The sequence below is a fragment of the Brugia malayi genome, assembly GCF_000002995.4.
Source record: "Brugia malayi strain FR3 genome assembly, contig: Bm_v4_Chr2_contig_001, whole genome shotgun sequence".
NCBI classification, from domain to species: domain Eukaryota; kingdom Metazoa; phylum Nematoda; class Chromadorea; order Rhabditida; family Onchocercidae; genus Brugia; species Brugia malayi.
The window spans coordinates 9,850,190-9,871,419 of NW_025062476.1; the positions used below are offsets into that span (position 1 = coordinate 9,850,190).

Genomic DNA, 21,230 nt, shown 5'->3' on the forward strand with positions numbered 1-21,230 from the left:
AAAATTTGAAAAAGCATAAATATATGCTGAATATCTGAACTGTTAGTTAGCAATTAAAACACAGTGATTTCTATCCGGAAACTTCTGTATTGTTCGAAATAAGTTTAACGCCATAATTATTATTGATAAATTCGAGTAGGACGTCAATAAAGTGCAATAATATTCCTAATAAGATTGTCCATTTATCATTATCATTGTTGGTATTCATCAGTTATCATTCGAAAGCCTTTTGCATTTTATAAAATTAATAAGTTAACTATTAAGCTAATACAATCACGTCAGTTTCACGATTACTTAGAAGACTTTCCTGAGTCAATCTGGATTGCATATCATTGCTTTCCTTAGAACCGTACAAATCGAATAGAGCGCTTCGAGAAGGCGCAACCATAAAAGTTATAAACAGTGACAACAATAACATTTCCACGATAATCACAAAGTTACATATAACTGAAATGCAAAGTACTAGCACCAAAATGTTATCTTTCTTTTAATGTGAGTTAAAATTGTGAAAATCCGAAATTGAGTAGTAAACATCTATTTTTGAATTCTATTGATTTAAAGTCCATCAATGAAAAAAAAAATTTGAATTCTTTTTCCTCATGTGTCTCATTATTCCAAACAAGAAATGGACGCTTTTTTTTTTATTGAGGCATATTCATCTTAAATGTTTCAGCTCTGACAATCATCAAAAAGTTTTTCAGTAATTATTATTATTGAATTTTAAATTCTTTGACCATGAAATCAACATAGAGTGACATATGAAATGATTAAAAAAATCCCAACTTACGTCGAGCGTTATCGAGCGTAGATAGCAATGGACCACATTTTAAAACATTAAATCGTATCAAAATATTCTCAAATATTATTGGCTGTTGAGCAGTGAAAAATAAAAGTGCAATGTCAACAACTCGAAATATTGTCATAAATCCATAACGTCGAAGTTTATCCTTAAAATCGCTTTTTCTTTATTGAAAAAAAGACAGAAAGCAACGAGAAATCACATAATATGTTAATTACTTACGGAAGTTAGACGAGCTAATGTATGAACACCAAAAATAGCAAGTAGCAGAGAAGCAACAGAAATTGTTTCACTGAAGTGTATGTATCTAAAAGAATCAATTTTTGAACACAACACAATTGCTGGCATAGACGAAGTAATTATTGTTTCTCTCGACATTTAACGATGAGAAAAGAAGCATATTAAAAATTTATATGAATACATCGTTTCCAGCAAACGACAGTCATCAAAAGACAAGTAATTTGCATGAAAACAATCAATGACAGTCAAGTTTAGAGGTACCAGTCGCCAAACTATTATAAACAACAGAAAAAAATGAGTACTTATTAGCAGCTTCACGCCATTCTGCGATCGCAATCACATTAAACGTAACGATCATCGCGCGAACCACTGGAGCCTGTAAGACTAACCATTCCAGTTGTCGCAAATTTCGCCTGGAGTTGAAAGATTTCTAAAAATTATGTTGAAAACAAATTTGTTTCAAATTTTTAAAAAGAATAAAAAAACTCAATAACTTACACGCTACTTTTTGCTTTTGGTAAAAATGAACAGCAACAACAAAACGGTGGACTTTGAAAATCAATTGGCTTCTTGTCCAATAGAAGTATGGTTGCGAATGCTTCACGACTACCGAACAAATGGTTTATCAGTGAAATAAGTATAAATAGGCATGTCAAGAAATAAAGAACGCCAAGTGAGGACATCATCATTGATGTACGTGGTGATATCATACCGATATAGCAGCACATCGCTGATACCTTTAAATGTTTGCGAATAATTTTCTTACAATGTAAATCACTATCATTAAATGAATTCGTATTCTGTAAAGTAAAAGTGCATAAAATATCAAAAGAGGTAAGTTGTTTCAAATTTTCTTGGATCAAAAGATTTGGAATAAAGAGCACAAGAATACACTTATCATACAAGAGAAAGATTTATGAAAAGATTGAAATTGTTATTGTGATATTATTGTGAAAATAAGAAAATATGGTTCAAATTATGAAGTTAGTATCGCATATCATGGAAAACCTTTAAATTTCTTAAGTAGTATTTGCAGTCAGAACCAAAAATTAAACTGAAGAATTTACCGGAAATAATGATAGCAAGAAATAAAGTTTGTTTTGTCGTTTCTCTTCAGCTACATACATCCACACATAAAACCAATGAATAGCTGCTAAGAACAATACAATAAAGGTAAAAACTGACGCAAATAGTATTAGAATGAATTGAGCACCGTTTACATCTGAAACAAAAAAGAGACAAACTTCGACCTTTTCTTTGCAATAGTAAATTTCACACCTATCTCCCATTCTTCCTAAAAACTTTCCTCAGACACTCTACTGTGTCCTTCTGATTTTCGAGCCAACACTTATTCTCTTATGCTTTTGCTGTTTTATTAGGCCGTAAACATATCCTTGTAATGAATGAAAAAATTGAAACGAAGTTCATTATATCAACTGCTGAGAGTACCATTAAATTATTTCTATTAATTCACTAGCTAGTACGAAAACTAAATAAGCCAGGAATTCCCATAACATTAGAAAATGGATAAAATTTCGTTGTCTAGAAGAAGTAAACAAACTAACTTACTTTTGATAAAGAAATATGCAGATGGCTGATCTGATAATGAAGTACAGTTCCGACCGGAACTAGACCAGTCCGCTAGTTCGAGTATTTTCTTCGTTAGTTCATCAAATTTCATATTCACTGCCGAAAAAAAATTTCATATTCAGTCCCCAAGAAGTGGCAGTGATTATTTTGAATTTTTTTTAAAAGGAATTTGGAGAAACACTAAAAATAAGAATTAAATGTCAAAAATATTGATGGTTAGGAAGAAAAAATGAAATCGCCTGTTGTCTTCAGGAAATCAAAATTGGATGGACAACACTGAAGAAAAAAACACAACACATCAAAATAAATTGAGAAATAGAAGAATTTAGTATTTTAAAATATGCTAAATAACTTAGTCGTATAAAAATTAGAAAAAAAGGATAATAAACACAATAGGAGGAGATACAGTTTCCGGTAGCTGCATCCGAATTATAGATCGGATGCTAAACCGGTAGCAGAAAGATATCAAATATTGTGCAATGAACAGCTGAGATAATCACATGCTATGGCCTGATGGATCGAGCTGAGATCTTCCGGTTGTCAACCATTAACGAACAGCACAAAAGATAAAAGAGTACCAAACTATTTTGTTTATTAAAGAACACTTTCTGAACGAATTGAATGAACGAAGAACACTGAGCATTCTTAAATTTGCAGAATGTGACAATAGCACACTTAGCAGACTACTGATAGAGGAAAGGACGTCAGATGCTGATAATATTGCAATCAAAATGCTAGGATGGCTGATAAGCTACAACCTGAGCAAAAGGTCATGACAGATGAACTGGAGTGATGGTAAGGATGGCTGATAAGCTACAACCTGAGCAAGAGGTCATGACAGATGAACTGGAGTGATGGTAAGGATGGCTGATAAGCTACTACCTGAGCAAGAGGTCATGACAGATGAACTGGAGTGATGGTAAGGATGGCTGATAAGCTACTACCTGAGCAAGAGGTCATGACAGATGAACTGGAGTGATGGTAAGGATGGCTGATAAGCTACAACCTGAGCAAAAGGTCATGACAGATGAACTGGAGTGATGGTAAGGATGGCTGATAAGCTACTACCTGAGCAAGAGGTCAACTGGAGCGATGGTAAGGATACATCACCTCCTGCACTGCCTGCAGCGAAGGATGAAAAATTATCCCGGGGAAAGCAATTGGTATATCACTGCAGTAGAGATTAAAAGTGCAGGAATCAGACAGAAGAGATGGCAGAGAATGGTAAGAGGATGTGAAGAACCAGCGACAAAGAGAGAAATATTTTGAACAACAGTGAGAATAATGAAATGAACGGAATTCATCTGAGTGACATTAGAAATGAATTTCATATCATAAAGTTCACAAATGCATTCCCTATTGACATATATATTCCTTAGGTTTTCACCCGGGACAATAGGTAGAAAATTACCCCCGGGACAATATAGAAGAGAAAGTAAAATCTGTCAAGGTTATAGTTCATCGAGGAAGAAAATATAATTCTAGCTTATAAACAAAGAGACAGTGAAATGGCAAAGGAATATGAACACTTCACCTTCCCAGCTCTCTCGCCTTGTATCGCAACTCTGAAAACTCGAGAAGATGTATCGATTCCATCCCAGTCCACACGTCACCCTTCAGACTTCCCGTCGTAAGCAGCTCATCAGTCATCGATCTGCGATGAAAGCTTGCTGATACATATCTATTATGTGCGTGCAAGCATGCATCTGCATGTTGCATTATGCATGTTCCTCTTCATTTTTCATCAAAAAGATGTATGCTGTGAATGCTTGTGATAAAGTGAAAAAAATTAAAAGTGAATCATTTCATACTTCATTCCACGCTTGTATATTGGGGTGACACATGTCGTAGTCCTCTCTCTTTCTCTCTCTGTCTCTCTCTCCCTCTCTGTCTTACATTCTGTCTATTGACATTTTAAATTTTAATGAAATGTACAGTTAGAGTACTGAATAATTCGGTAAGATGAAAGCGTTAGGTTAGCATATTAAGAAGCAGTTATATGTGTGTTAGAAAGGTTTACTTTCAAATAATAGGAGAGACAATTAATGATTTTAACAAATTAGTTGAAAAAAATAGAATTACTGAAAGTTGATTGTCGCATATCTCAGTAAGTATCGATCTGATTAATATTAATTGTGTGATAGTAATCATTGTTATATTATTTTTGCTCTGATTATTACATTAAATATTTATGTGATCGTTTAATTGCTAAAAATTAAGTTGAAATTTTTGTCAAATTAAACTGAAGGAGTGAAACGAAATCGAATTGATAATTTAGTTGTAATACAGAACGGTTAAATGTTGTTCAGTAGTACTACAATGACAAACACAACACTTCCTGTTTATGTTTATGTTTTATAGCAAAGAAAAAATAAATGTATTACAAGAAAAAATGAGCAAAGAAAAATGAAAAGAAAACTAAAGAAAAAAGAGAGAAAAAGGAAAAATAATAATAAATAGACCTTTCAAATTTGCGACTTTTTTTCTTCATTTAGACAATATTTGCGACAAAAAGAATTTATACAATTGATAGATCAAGTTCCCTTTAATTTTTACAATTGATCTATAGTTAAAATCTGTTAGATAACTTCCGAAATCTCATAATTGCTGATTAGATAAGATTCTCGAACAGTATCTTATAGCATTCAAACTAATTCATAAGTAGTACATCCAAAATTTTTTTGGGGACGGAAAAATGATTGAGAACATTGAACTAATAAACATATATTGTGTGACATTCCTAGCTTAAAATAAGTTTTTAGCTAGAAAAGTTTGTTAAAATTTCATGAAAAAACTTTGCACCAGTAAAGAAAGTGGGAGTAACAACTTATCACATATAATCTAAAGCTGCTAAGATGATTAAGTGATTTCGGCGAACCATTCTGATTTTGTACGATCGCATTCGACATCTTCCATTTTGACATGCATGTTGGGATATAACAGAAAATAGAATAGACAAAATGACATGAATGCTATCAGAAAGATCATCTGAAAATATACCATTATGACATTAGTAAGACATTAATTAATGTTATTGACAGAGTAACTGGTTCATTGGTTTTCAAATGAATGGTTCGCCGTTCGCTATGGTATTAAAATCTCATTAGTAAGACATATGGTCAGTAGCAATGCATTATATCTTATTTTCTAAAAATCAATAATAGTTTCTAAAAAAATTGTCAAAATTTATCAAATTGAAAAATTTATTTCCGATTATATTTGACAGAGAACAAAAAAGAGAAAGGAAAAAAAAGCAAATTAAAAACAGAGCAAAATGCTATCTGTTTCATAATTAATTTTCTAATCGAAGCCTCAATAACTCGAATGCTATAAATTCGAAAAAAAACTTAAAACTCATTAAATTCTTTTTTTGTCCTTGTTTTAGCTGAATATTTCCGTTACTCACTCGAATAAGCTAATAATGAGTCGTAATAAAAAGATAAATCACTCCAAAATTAATAGATTCTCGCAAGAGAAATACGACAATGATTCAAACCTGAGTTATCCAATGGAACATCTGTATTGACTTTTTTGATAATCGACAATTATGCAACAAATATTTTAAAGTGAAACATCGTAACTGTCGTCGTTTTTCCAAATAATGGTCTAATTCGCATGGATCATTCATTGAAATTGATGTATGTGAATTAGACAAACGACAAGATCTACAGTTAAAATGTAAGGTAATTTCTCGGGAATTTCTTTGGAGTGTAGTTTGACAAATTTCACCAAATTGTTCAATAATTTGCATATTTTATTACCATAATTTGTGAATACTATCAGTACCTTTGCTGCAAAGAAGGTAAATCAAAATCGATACAAGTCGTCCGCGATGATGCCACAACAATGCCAGGCTCATTAAATGTATCATTTGTGGCCATATTAACCTTTGCTAGCATCGATGCAACCATGGAGGATCGCTTTCTGCATCGATTTTCAATCAATGTTCCGTTTTTGTTTACTCGACTACTGTATGAGTTAAATCTACTAGAAAAGACATAATTTGCTTTTAATTAAAATTGACGACAAATTTGATAGCATTTTAATACTGTGATTATTCTGTATCATCTAATTACCATGGTGCCAAAGTAACAAAATGAATTTAAGGTTAACTTAATACAATAACCTTTCTTTATTAAGCTTCTGCCGCATAAATTTTACAAGAGCAATCTTGATCAAAGATAAAAACACAGCCATAAAGCATACACCTGAAAATAGATTGCATTATGAAACTTTAAAAATTTGAAATTTATTAGCAAGATCATACGAAAGAATAACATACTACTTTTGATGTTATTAAAATTCAAACGAAAATTAAGAAAAGATAGAAACAAACCAAGATAGATATCCATGGCTTTGATATAGCTTACACGAGGCATCATCTCATTGTATGAGAATATCAAAAATGTTATTGCCAGTATAATTGAAACCATATCCTGAAATTTCTATTTAATTTCAATGCAAACTTTCAAATTTAACATAATGCTCTAACTTCGTTGAATTTACTGAAATGTAACAAATTTAAAATATATATATATATATATATATATATATATATATATATATATATATATATATATAAGCTGTGATTCTAACAAAAATGCTAGAATTTATCAGCCAGAAAAAAATTTTGCCTGAAATTCAGTCTCGCTTTCCATCCATAATGAGACCCATGAGGTGATGACAACTGCCGTAGATGGGACTACCAATTGGATCAGACAAAATCCTGATGAACGATCAAACACAAAACATACATAAAGTCTGCTATAATTGCCTAAAGCAATATAAAATAAATTTGTTCTTTGTGATTAACGGAAACATTTTCATCTCGAAGAAACTTATAATTAAAACCTTGAATATATGGTTCAAAATTCAAAGCTTAAATTTGAAGAATTTTCAGACTTAAACTTGCTACATTTAAAAAGGCAGAGGAAAGCTAGCCTGTAGCATAATTTTCAATAACGCTCGTCACATAAGCTTCTTTGATTTGGAAATCCGGCAACCGGATTTTGTGAAGCAGTAGCGGCGCTTTGACGTCTTTGGACCAGGAATATCTCACACGATCTGCTGTATATCCATCTGCAAATAATTAAATTTCTATTAAAATCCCAATTCAATATAAGTCATATAACTATAATTTATTTAATTTATTTTTTTTAAATAAAATGTAAGATTGAAATGCTTTTTATTAAATATCTCTTATTTTTTCTCTTTGCAAATAAGAATAACAAATAGTAGGGTCAATTGTCATAAGTTTAAACTAACAACTTTCGATTCCAAGTTTACATAATTGTGAGTCGAATGGGAAAAGTGTCAGGTCCATTGGACATTCGGCCACGATGGAAATACGTCTACTGTAGAGGACTGTGCCATCTTCACTCAACCTGAACAGGACATTTGAGAAGAAGGCAATGTTTATCATTCTCCTTATCACATCTAGCCATGTAGACTTTTCTATTCAAGATGACAGCACTTCTTAATTGTCAACTTATTCAATTTGTAAAATTTTAAATAGTAGGAGACTTTTGACCTCAGCAAAGAACGATGTGAAATTGAATGTTTTTGCGGATTCTTGGAAGCGACCGCATTTGGCATGAATGTGTCCGGATGCCATAAGAAGTTGATATAACTTTCATGTAATGATATCTTCCGATCTTTGAAATGATTCTGATAACGCAATCTCTTGTCCAGCCATGATTCACGATAAAACAATTCAAGAGCATAGTCCTTAATTATCTTATAGACAAGTGTAAAATCCATTATGATACTTTTGAAAAGACCGATGAAATGAAACCTTCAAGCATTCGAATACTTGTTCAGAAATGATAATATCTTTAGTTTTAGAAGACAAGAAATATTTAGGAAAAAAATTTAAAACAAATAAGCAACTAAATTCTCGTACCATAGTAACTTCAGAAACAGCTCGAATATTGCTAACAACAATTGATACATTAATTATAACCGCTTCTGCAAACACAACTAAGTTCTCATACCAGTTGATGGAAAAATTATTCAATTTATATTTTTTTAAAAAAAAAACTTGTATTAAGTTTTTTTTTTTTTTTGTATTAAGTTTTTTTTTTAAAAAAAAAAACTTGTCAATTTCATAGAGTTTTAGCTGAAACACCTAAAATATTTATTTTGAAAATGTTATTTGACTAAAATAAAAATGAATTAAACTGAAACAATGTAAATCAACTTAACCAAACGGAATAGCAAACCTCCGTCATCATTTTCCGGTTCTTTCCGATGATCATAATCAGTGCGAACAAGAAAATGAAAAAAATCGCTCGTTTCACTACAATTTTTCAAAAATTTCAATCCCCAAAAAAAAGATGAAAAATTAACTTATTCAAGTTTCTCGTTAGGGATGAAAAGACTTCTTTTATGGCTGAGTTAAAACTTCACAATTTAGCTGTGAATTATTCCGTTTTCAGAACGAACAAACAAAAACATAGTTCCGATTTGGAGAGAAAATTTGAATTTCTTTTATAAAAGCTAAAATATTAGAATTCAAATTTATCATGACCTCCAAGAGCTTTCAATATAATTACTTCATGTAAGTTTCGTTGAACTTGCAAAGGATGAAAAATGCTTAGTAACAAGTAGAAGTTACTTCAGGAGAAAAGCCAATTATTGAAACGATTTCCTTGGAATGTTATTATAAAAGCGATAAATGGATAGTTGATGCATTTTGATGCAAAAGCTTTTTAGTGCAGTTGAATTGCAATTTAGCATACACTACATGCATGTTTAGGGTATAGGATGAATGATGGAAATGGCCAAGTAAAAAAGTTAAAGAGAAAAATAATATTTGCAAATGAGAGAGCATTAAACGAAATAGCAAAATGAAGTGATTAAAAAATTGAAATTCAATAGATCAATCAAATATAAGGCAGTAGAATAGTCTTTGTACTTTAAATTCATCTCATATTAACAGAATCAAACAGTAAACAAAATGAAAAGTAAAATTTGGAAAATAGATTTGCTAAAATCAACTTAAAAGTTATACTTTCCGCTAATGCCGTTCCGGTAGTATGTAGACCATTGCACAGACGAATCATCATCGGCCATAATGTCGTATAACCCATCTGATTTTTTAACATTAGAAGCATGGAAACCTGCTGCTGCAATCTGAAAGAAATGACAAAAAAAAATTTTTCAATCAAAAAATGTTCTTAAAATATTGTTGTTTGAACATTTGATTAAGATTACGCGAAAGATTGATAATTATGCTTTGTTTGATAACCAATCGTTATCACGCATACAATCTTCTTTATTACTTTATAGAAATAATGTAAAGATAAACAAAAGTAGCAAAAGCAATTAATGATAAATTAATTGCACCTGACTTGTTCCATTCACCAACAGTGATATCCAAAAATGAATCACAGCTATCATTACTGCCAACGAATACATCAACTTTTATTTTAGTTACATTACTGCAAATGGTGAATGATGCACTAATTCATTACAGCTTTCGGCTAGAAAATAACAATTTTCAGCAAAGAGAACAATTCAGAAAGTGGAAAATAAGGAATAAGGAAAATGTGAAAATGAAAAAGTTGTATAAATCAGTGATGGATGAAATTATACAGAAATTTTGTTAAAATAAAAGATTTAAATAAAGCAAAGTTTGAAAGATGAGTGTTTATCTGAAATTTAGTACTTGCGTTTTACTTCATTCAATTCAGCACTAAATGTTTTATTAACAAAAATTTGTTGATTTAAATAGAGAGATACCTTTTACAGCAATTAGAGTAATTAGCACTGAATTCATTAGAATCATTCATTTAATTAATCGGAAATTATCTCTTTGGATGACATGATGTAACCTTTATAATCAATCATGATTGTATCTGATTTCAAATATTTCGTCTAATATCCCAATTTGTTAGACTTAGTGTATTTATTGTACTGTACGGTAAAATGATTAACGGAAAAGCATATATTCTAGATTTTAAGGACAAGAAATATAACACAATTAATTATCGGTGCTTATTCAATAGATTAATTTCTACTTTCTAATAATTTGAATAATTAGGAATCAAGAAGCTTCGAATGATTCTATTTGGGATATTAGTCAGTGAATCAAGTAATTATCAAATTCACAATTAACGCATTTTATTCTAACCCAAAGTTAAGCAAATTTGGTAAAAAATTTAATTTATTTTTCTAATTAAGTCTAACAAATTGGGATATTAGACGAAATATTTGCTTAATCCAATTTTTTCGAATGTACTTTTATTTTTCAGCAGTATTTTCCCATCCAGTTGCTTTGAAAATGTTTATTGAATTTTAAGTTTGATACTTCAGCAATTTGGTATGAAATTTAATGCAACAAAACACATCAAATTTAGCGAACGACTGTTGTTTTAGTAAAATGGATGAAATAATAAGGAGTGAAACAAGAATGATTCATCTGCAACATTCGTTCAAACTTCTAATAACTTTTTTGTGGTACTTCCTCTCACTGTGAACAGACTCATTTAAATATTTGACAATAAATGGGACGAAAATGATTCAGATGATAAGATTTATTCTATGATATTTGCAATATCACTAAGCAGCCGATATTTTAATTGGTATAAAGTTACAGGAAAGAATCTGTGGCATACCAATACTGAATCTTTTGATTTGACAAATATCCAATTTCATCTTTTTTTTGCATTCAAATATTTTTTTCTCAATGAAAAAAATGATACCAACTCGAACCCATAAGAAAGCAAATAGAAGTTATTTTATTATTTGTTGCAGATCGTTTGTCGAAATGGAAATGAATCGAAGTTCGTTTTTTACAATTTGCTTATTAAATTCCAAAGTGAAATAAAAATAAAAAGACCGATTTAGTAATTTTAGCAACAGAATGATTGAAACTTGAAGGGAACCATCAAAATTCCTTATATAGCATACGCTCAATAATTTGGCAATGAAAAATCTAAGATTAATAGCATATTTTAAATAAGTAATGATGTGTTGAGCTTCTCTAGAAAGTTTTAGCGAGGGATAATCATTTTGAGAAGCAGCAATAAAGAAATGGAAATAGTATAAATGAGGATTTCTCAATAACAAATGAGATAAGAATTCAAATGTGCAAGAAATGGACTAAAATCTGAAAAGCAACTCTTAGTGCATTTTCATTTTGCATAATAAGTTAAATGTATAGTTCGCCAAAACGATAGAGGTCAGTTGAATAAATTTTGTGGGTTTTTCGAGTTTTTAGTAACAAAAACACGACGGAAGAAGGTACAGGATTCCTGATTGAGACTAGCTGACAGCTCCTTGTTATTTGATTAACTTCTTCAATTGATAAAAGCAATCCGTGATTAGCAACACTCTCCTCCTCAATTCCCTTTTTCATTCCATCAATGGGGATCCAACCCATGAAAGCTTGATATCAGAAATAGCCCTGCAACGATGCAAAATTCCAGAACAAAGCAGTTACAGTTAACATTAAGATATTTAACACACCCACACACACCCACATACACACACACATACACACAAACATATATATACTCCAAGGCCTTCAACTGTTTCACTTTAAATTTAAATCCCAACTCTACTGGTTTCAGAAATACTTCCAAAAAGAAATTGGTTCTGCTTCTCATCCCACAAAGGGTAAAAAGAAAAATGTTCATAAAATCCGACTTTTTACATTTCCCTTTGGGATATGCTAGTAGCTAAGCCATACGATACATTACACCATTTCCTATTCTTGCAGATTCGTGAGAATCAACGGAACAAAGAGCAGGCTCATAAATCCGTCGAATTTTATCGAAGCAAATTAAGCTGAACACAAATTTACCGCAATCCAGCTCCCAATGCACTCCCTAATTCCACCCACTCCATTATCTGTCCTCTTCGTGACTTATAATTTGAGGCTTTCAGACATTAGGAGCCTAATCGGCATAAATAAGCGCACATTTACTTTACGGGACCATCTAAATAATAAAAAGTACGCTTGACTTCTACTTTTCCCTTCATCCAACCCGAAAAAAATGCATCCTTCCTTTCTTGATTGTGACATTAATTAGCTCAACCAGAAATGAAATTTGAAATGAGAGAATCCGTTAATTCATAAGGATACATTGCAACAAAACAGCAATCTCTTGCAAAGTATTGCACATATATTCAGAACCAGAGTGATTAATTCTACAGAAAATCAATTTCTGTCCTATAAAATATCTCATGAATTTTAATTTAAACAAATCCTTTTGTTACATCAGAAAATGTTGTGCAGTTTTCACACTGAAATAAAATGCTCGAATGTAGAAAAATTTTATAATAGCCACCACATAACAATTATCGACAACGAAACAACCAAGAATTTTTTATTTATGAACGTGGCCTTTCTTTTTTTCCTTTAAACAGTGCAATCAATGATGTATTCGCTACTTTGACAATCTTAAAGCGTACACCAGGTATATCACCCACAGCATGTCCTTTCCGACCAAAGCCAGCAACAAGAACTTCGTCATTTTCCTGCAAAATAAACAAGGCCCATTAAAGAATAAATAAGACGTCTTTATAGCGAAAGAAATACCATGCTGAGTACCAAGAAGAATAATAAATGAAAGCTCTGAAAACAGTTTATCCAAAAAGTTTACTTCAATGAAGTTCAAGCAACCATCATTTGGTACGAATGCTGTGATCTTCTTTCCATTCTTAATTAGTTGCACACGAACACATTTGCGAATAGCTGAATTTGGCTGTTTTGCTTCAACACCTCTAAAGCAGAAAGTAATTAAGACACATCTTTAAGATGAATTGGTAAAGATTTCTAAGGAATAAAGAGCTAGTAGGCATCGCCAAAGCACTGGGATGAGATATTTAGAGAAGCAAAGTATTTATATATCAGAATGTCAAATGACAAATCAGGGCCTGTACTACAGAATTACATCAAATAATAAACTAAACAAATCTCTCAAAATCTAAATCTTCAATGAAGATATTACTTACACTTTTTCTAGGACGATGCCTTTAGCATGCGATGCTGCTCCAAATGGATTCGCCTTCCATCGTGTTCCTAAATGTGCCTTCTTATAGCCCTTATCATTCCAACGCTGAGCTTGTCTATGCGTTTTCAGTTTACGCGCTGTGCGTATACCCTTCGGTTTTCCCATGGCTTTATACTGCTAACAATAAATGAATTTAAAATGATATACGTACAAAATGCAAGAAGCAGTGAAACTTCAGAAGCGGAATAAAAACCATTACAATAATTCTAAAAACACTGAAGTTATTAGTGAACCGATGAAACTAAATGCATACAGTGAGTTATTTACTCTTTTAAGCACACCTTCGCTTATTGCGTATCGTACGACTCAACTATTCTACCAATGTGCATACTTCCGGACTGGTAACAAGTAATAAAGTCCAATCAATATTCATCAATTTCTTATTTTAATATATATTCATTTTTATTTTAATATATAGACAGAGGCCGATAAAGTAATAACATGGATATGCAGAATTTGAGGCACGTTAAATGAACAAACTGTTTATCTGATCTACCACGGACTCATCAGAATGAGACAAAATATGGACTACATTTCCCTTCATTCAAAAATGCACGCAGATGAGATAACGTACGTCTATTCCACCATCACAACACGTCACGTATCTAATATAAAATCAAGAGATCAATAACACTCGCAGTTATGGACGAATGGTCAACTTGAGATCTGATTGGAGAAAATAATTTGATTCTAATTATGCAGAAATGAAAAGTGAGAAGTAACAAGCCAGCCAGAAACATAAACCCTCACAATCTCACTTAAAATCCCATAATGAGACACGACTGTTGTAGCACAATCTTTGTCAAACCAAGACCATCCCAAACTAATGTCTCATTATGAAAACAACAACACAAGTTACTATAATTACTATTACACAAGTTACTATAATTCTTTTCTGCGGCAAAAGTAGGAGTCGAATGACGTTTATGAAAGAAAAAACGAACGAACAGTGAAAATAAAATTCCCAACATTATTTTAATTTCAGCTTTTCAAAGGAGTGAAAACAGATCTTTTGTACTAACTGTGATAAAAACAAATAAATATACAAGATAAACCGCTCTGTCTCACGACGAACTAAACTAATATCAGATTCAGTTTTTATGGAAGAAAAATATCTCAAAATCAAAAAGTTCTCTCACTTCTCACAAAAAATATACAATATTAATGTAGCTCAGCATACTAATATAAGCAGCCTTGTTAACTCCGAAACAATTTTGAAAAATAAAAAATATAAAAATTTTATTAAAATCTATCCTCAAGAAAATATGAATAAAAATAAAAAAATTTTAATATTAAGACAAATTTCTGAAGACTTGCTAAAATTAAAAAAAAAAAAAAAGAAAAAAATCACTTACGCTATTTTAATGCCATCACGCGAAGTTGCTATTTAAAAATGGTAGGGTAGAAGATAGCTTTAAAAAAAAAAGCTTTTTTTAATAAACCTTTAATAACGAAAAACAAAATCGTAAAAATATTAATAACTTTGAATAAAAACATCTCTTATTCACTAATACTTTTTAAGAGAATGTCGCAGGTTTCATTTTAAAGTAAAACTCTTTATTTTTGTATTTTCCTGTAATTTAATGTTTGATAAACCAACCACTGCAGTTTATTTATTCATTCATTTCATAGATGTAAAAAAAATTTGTTTCTTTCTGTGATCAATTTTTCATAAAGTTTGGATTGCAAAGATTAAGTCATTTCATATGAAAGTGAATTTTTTTAAATTCACTTTTATTGAGAAAGCTTATTTAAGCACAAGAGGATAGCAGACGATTTAAGAAGAGCACTTGAAGAATATCAGCGGAAATTTCAATATCTGTATTGCTCGTTTACTTAGTATGAAATGAAATGTGAAGGATTGCAATATCTCACAATGATATTGCTGTCAACAAAAAGATTTTAGAAGAGGTTGTACGCTTTGATTAAAATTAAGTCATTTACAACTTTATTTCAAAACTCAAAACTTTATCATTAATGTCTCTTATTTGGTTAGATTCTCTCATCATAACAATGCCATTTGTTTTTTCACAACAAATTTTACCTTATCCTAATCACATCACAATTTCAATAATTCAATGAATATGTGTTTAAGAAAAAATAATGTTGTCATCAATTTTCCAAACATAAAACTACAATTTTTTAACCATTTAAAGTAGTATTTATTATAATGCCATTGCTCTTAACATTTAGAATTATTTTGATAACTTTATTTTCTGTTTCATAACAAAAACTATTCTGATTACAAATGAGAAATGATTTTTCAAAATCAATGAAATGTTTTTCACTTAAATCCTCGGCTATACCAGTGTTAGAGAATCTAGGCGATTTAATTTGTAACTATGCATTTGATGTAAGTTGAATTCCATTAAAATATAAAGTCGTCGTGATGTCAACCTGAGAATTATCACTTTGCTTGCTGCAGAATAACATTGATTTGTCATAATCATATCAACACTTCTTCGATTGGAAAAGTTCAAGTCGAATACTATTTAATAATTTGAAGTTGTCTGAATAGCGTGACAAAAGTAGCGTGTTGAACATAACTTTCTTTTAAATGTAATGTACTTAATTTCATTACATTTTCATTTATCAAATTTCAATTACATATTCTTGTTTAATGATCGATTTGAAGTGATAAAATCGAGGAATGTTTTCCTTCTTTTTCCTTTTTTTGAAATTATTGATTTTAAAAGCGAAAGGGAAAGAAATACTTTCTAACGTGGGAAAGAAAAGAAATAATCAGATCTCGATTAAAGTAATTTAAAATGAATTCTTTGGGCGATTATGATTTAACATTGAAATAAGTATTTACGCAATTTTGATCATTTCTAACATTAGCACTTAACATCTGGCATCGTAACAATTCCAATTGTCAGAAAATAGACCTTTCATTCTTAAATAAGCTAATGAACAATGGAGTCCGGAACTGGACGACTGCGCTAATCGATCGGTTTAACCTATTAGAGGTAAAAGTAGTCAAAAATGTATAGCATACATTTGTTTGGGACAGAATTCTCAAAGTGATTTTGTAGGGCGAACTAATTTCATCTTCTATGCATTCTTTTTTTTTTTTTTTTTCTTGAAGAAAAGTAAAAATAACTTAGTTGCGCGGTCGATTGAGGAATAAAAATTATTGTGTAAAGAATGCTTACAAAAAATTTTAATTTAAAGAAGGCAAATAGTTTGTCATCAGTTGATATTTACTGATATTAATTAGCACTTTGTTATATTTAATAGTAATGAAAGAAAAGAAGAATAACCGAGAAAAAGAAGTACAAAGCAATAATTATGGTTTTAATCTAAATAATTAATATCCATTGATAAAGTTAGCGATAAGATAGCATGAATAATACATTTTCAAACAGATGACTTCCTATAAAAATCCATTTGCTAATAGCTACATTTAGCATGTCTGTTTCAGACTTAATCAACTTTATCTTTCTTATCTATCCTTCAAACCATTTTCAGGTAATTTTCATTAATGAAATAAAGTGGAAAAAAAATTTCCATTAATTATTGCTTTCATTTTAAAACTTCAAAAGGTTTTTTTTTTTTTTGAATTTATATATTTTTTCATAGCCTTCAATGTAATCTTTTTCTAATTATATATGCTTCAATGTTTGTTCACGTGAAATCCATCCTTACGACGTCAAAAAAAAAAAAAAAAAATATGCGAATGGCAGGAGCAGAAAGAAGAAGAGATGCATTTCTAAAAGTTTCAACAAGTTAGACTAAGCAAGTACAACTATTAAAGCCTTATAGATCGTAACTTGTTTTTAGACTCATTTGTCATCTAGTCTGGAATTTAATAATACTAAGAAGGAATATCACGCTACACTGAATAATCTCGTATATTCTTAATAATTCTTCTCATTACAATTTTTACGATTTTCTGTCTTATACGTTCTACTTTACTAATCTGTTGTATGAAATGTCATCTAAGAGCAATAGTGTCATATGATGCATCATTAAAATTTCCATTTTCAAAATAGCTTCATATTTATGCTATGAATTAAGTCTTGTAAAAATCGATATAAAGAAATAGAATTTTATTCAAGTTTTCCATTTCTTCATAGACAAAGAGATGGTTCATTCTTTATTATCTCTTACAAACTTCTAAGGAAATGTTATCAGTATATCAGATGATTAACTTACTGACATTAGTCACAGAGATCCTTTAATTTACTCCTTTTTTTTGTAGTGAAGTAGGAATATATTTCATAGAAATTATTTCATAAGTGCTTAGATAATTATTCTAAAATATGGAATACATTTGTGTTCAAGGAATATATGAATGAATGAATTCGATTATTAGATGTAAATTATTAAGTGTATTAAGTTTATAAATAATTGTTTCGTGCATTTCCATCAGTCTTTTTTTTAAGTGGCAAATAATTCACTTTCTTTCTTCATATAAATGCAAAATAAGAAATAGCAATTAGACATTATATTATGAAAATATGACTCAATTAATACGATGAAATGAAATGATTTAATATCTTTTTGGTATTTGAACAATTTATTCCGAAAGTTTTCTCATTCTTCAGTTACTGTATCATTCAGTGTTGCATTTCAGTAGCATTGTATAACAACCATTTGAAATTAACGCTTCTCCTTCTTCTGACCACTGATTTTAAATTACAATTCCAAATTTTTAAACGATATGCAGCTTATTTCAGAATTTTTTTTTATTTCAGAAACTTAAAGTTTGAATATATATATATACTTTTTGGTTTTGATGTATTTTCATTTCATTTCTTTCATTCCGAAGAACTTCCCATTGTTGAAGCACCATTGTAAGCGAAAAAATTCCATAAGCTTAGATTATCTTATTAGCCTAATCATTGGATGATTGAATCGTGAACTTTTCAATTAGGTAGGTGAGACTGTACCTTAGCTATTTTAAAGCATTAATCATAACTAATATTTAATTTCAATTATTTGGTAACTACTACTTTTGTGCTTATTTATTGTTTTCTTCTTCCAAAGTGAGTTTTTAGGAAATAGGAAGAGACAAGTTAAGAGAGAAAGAGAGAGAGAGAGAGAGGAGAAATTCATATATCTAAAGAAGGGTTTAAATCATAGTATTTATAATTTTTCCTTTAAAAAATACAAGCCACATTCTTTCCACTGCTTTAAAAACATAAGCTCCGAATGGGAAATGTGAGCCAAAGTTATTTGTTCCTTAAATGGAAGATAGTTTTTTTAGGGGAGAGAAAAAGGAAGAAGGAGATGAATATTAATGAAATGAGCTATTTAAATGGAATTTGAAAACTATTTAAATGGACCGATTTCAAATTTGTTATACTAAGGTTTGCAGTAATTGGAAAGATTGACTTATTACAGAGCTAATATTTCTGTTGAGTTATGGTTACATTGGTTCTAGCATCTCCACTGATGAATTTGAATTCCTCAGCAATTATTATACGCTACTAACTTAATTATAGCATCACTTTGAAGTTTATCTATCAAACCAACTTGTCATTTGATCATTTTCTTCTATATATTTTCTAAGGAATTGATGATAAAAAAAAAGCCTTTCTTCTTTTTTCGAATTTTAATTTACTTTTACTACTTCTACTTCAGAAGGTTTATCATTAGCAAAAGATAATACATTTGATTTGATTCGTATCGTTCCTTCATTTTACATTTAAGTCTAAATTTGCAGAACACGATTAATTACATGGGAAATTTGATAAAATGTATGTGGGCGCAAGTTTATTAGCTGAAAGAATTGTAGAAGTTTTCGTGGAATGCTAATTTATTTAGCGCAAAAGTGTAGGCAGTTTTTTCTTTTAGTACAAAATAATTTCTACATTCTGAAATTTTTGGATTTTAGTCTGCATTCTTAAATTAGAATTATTTCTTTAATAGGGAAATCCTATAGTTCAGTAATTTGAACAATCTTACGATATTTATTTATAAGAATTATTTTCCTATGAAAATTTCTGAAGTTCCGTGGACAACAATTTTTATATATTAATTTTTATATACTACGAATTGGTTTCCTTTTATTGACTTAGTTAGACTCCACGAAAATAATAATAATTAGCAATCCTAAATTATTTCGTATGTGTACTAAGGAAAATCTCATTGTATAATAGATTTTGTACAGAGAAGTGTTTTTATGATAAACTTTCTCCAATTGAAATAGTAAAATCAATTCGAAGTATTTGAAAAGTAAAGTTAAGAAATTAATGAGTGCTAATATTAGAATGTGTAATAATGTTATAAATGAAAGAAAAGAGCATTAATAATATATAAAATGAGAAATTTTTCATTTTGTACTAGCCACACTCAGTCAGTTTTCATGTCAAAAATATGTCTCACCTGTATATCATCTCGATGTGACGTATAAAATTTTCATATGTTATAGCTTAGCTACAAGCAAAAACGATAAATTTAAAAGGTTTTTAAGATAAGCTCTCTGCACTTTTAATTTAAACAAAATTTCGATGATATAATAATAGATTAGTACGAATAATCAAAACAAGTTTTCAAAATTTATTCTACCACTACTATTAATCTATATATATAGTCTATAATCATAAATGGTATCATATAATCTAATCAATATAGTTGAGTTTATTTTTTTTATCTGAATCTTTTTTATTTTATTCACTTTTTTGCATAATTTGTAGTAGTTAAAATGATGATTTATAACAAATCAACAACGCTTTCATTGACATTTACAAAATACAGTGAAGACTTATATTTTAAAATTCTAACTTTTAAAATTTTGCTGTATTAGGGAAATTGACAATGTAGGTTTTATAAAAAAATAAGACACAAATGAGAAATAATAAGTTTAGTTTATTTCAATTTATTTTCAGATTTCGAAAGTTTCTTATATGACGGAAAAAGCATTATAAATGTATATGTGATTGCTTCTTTTGCTTCTATTTAATATTTAAAGAAACTAATTTTCAATGTGAAATAAATTATTAGATATTAAATTATCATTGATAGATGCATTATCGAATGCTATTCCAATGCCATTTGTATAGCTATTGTGCATGCAAAAATTTATTTCCCAAGCAGTTATAACGCCAATTTCAATTCATAGTATCCAATAAGTAGAAGAAAAAATGGATACGTTAAGTGAAAGTTAAACGTAAATAAGTAGACGTGAGAGCAATCAGTAATTATTAGCAATGATTACAAGCTTAATTTTTACGCTTAATTTGACGTGACTAGGTCAGATTATGAGATGGTTAAAACTAATCAAAAAGATGAAAATCCCTAATGGGAATATAAATTGGAATGTTACTAAATGATTTCTCTGTTGCACTTCGCAGAATGTAAATGAAACGTGGAAATAAAATGAAAATGGATAGAGCTTACTATGGATTTATAATTGATACCGCTATTATCAACACTATCACTTTGCTTGATTGTTAATTTAATTTAAGTGAAGTAAAGCAGAAATTTTGTTAACTCATTCTATTTATTTTCAAAAAGTAAGTGAAATGAGATAACTGCACGATTGGTAGGATTAATTTCAAACTTCCAGTACTTCTCTACTTTTAGCTCTTTTACTAAACCTAGATTACTTCTTCAAATAATTTTGAGCCAGA

The 21,230-nt window shown here is 30.0% G+C and overlaps 4 protein-coding genes across 5 annotated transcripts; 1 reads left to right on the forward strand and 3 right to left on the reverse strand.

Moving 5' to 3' along the window:
- Positions 1-259: 259 nt before the first annotated feature.
- Bma-osta-3 (Uncharacterized protein) lies at positions 260-2,720 on the reverse strand (the record flags this gene model as incomplete). The annotated part of the gene is made up of 7 exons (XM_001900803.1): positions 260-447; positions 788-947; positions 1,022-1,106; positions 1,342-1,452; positions 1,538-1,776; positions 2,107-2,261; positions 2,609-2,720. The coding sequence occupies 7 exons, from the start codon at positions 2,718-2,720 to the stop codon at positions 260-262; spliced, it is 1,050 nt and encodes a 349-aa protein (XP_001900838.1).
- Positions 2,721-3,678: 958 nt separating this feature from the next.
- On the forward strand, positions 3,679-4,263 carry Bm9813 (Uncharacterized protein; the record flags this gene model as incomplete). Its single annotated transcript, XM_043079102.1, has 2 exons — positions 3,679-3,792; positions 4,087-4,263. The coding sequence occupies 2 exons, from the start codon at positions 3,679-3,681 to the stop codon at positions 4,261-4,263; spliced, it is 291 nt and encodes a 96-aa protein (XP_042935036.1).
- A 1,225-nt stretch (positions 4,264-5,488) lies between these two features.
- Positions 5,489-10,048, reverse strand: Bm4689 (excitatory GABA receptor EXP-1A, putative; the record flags this gene model as incomplete). Of its 2 annotated transcripts, none has more annotated exons than XM_043079103.1 (13): positions 5,489-5,617; positions 6,126-6,294; positions 6,416-6,616; positions 6,756-6,837; positions 6,966-7,065; positions 7,264-7,403; positions 7,571-7,708; positions 7,895-8,013; positions 8,160-8,356; positions 8,532-8,596; positions 8,851-8,927; positions 9,642-9,763; positions 9,977-10,048. In XM_043079103.1, 13 exons carry the CDS (start codon positions 10,046-10,048, stop codon positions 5,489-5,491), a joined length of 1,611 nt encoding a protein of 536 aa, XP_042935037.1. The 2 variants fall into 2 exon arrangements, with proteins under 2 accessions (XP_042935037.1, XP_042935038.1); XM_043079104.1 differs by having other exon boundaries at positions 8,532-8,608.
- Positions 10,049-12,967: 2,919 nt separating this feature from the next.
- Positions 12,968-13,755, reverse strand: Bma-rps-23.2 (40S ribosomal protein S23, putative; the record flags this gene model as incomplete). The annotated part of the gene is made up of 3 exons (XM_001900801.2): positions 12,968-13,114; positions 13,240-13,360; positions 13,592-13,755. The coding sequence occupies 3 exons, from the start codon at positions 13,753-13,755 to the stop codon at positions 12,968-12,970; spliced, it is 432 nt and encodes a 143-aa protein (XP_001900836.1).
- Positions 13,756-21,230: the final 7,475 nt, after the last annotated feature.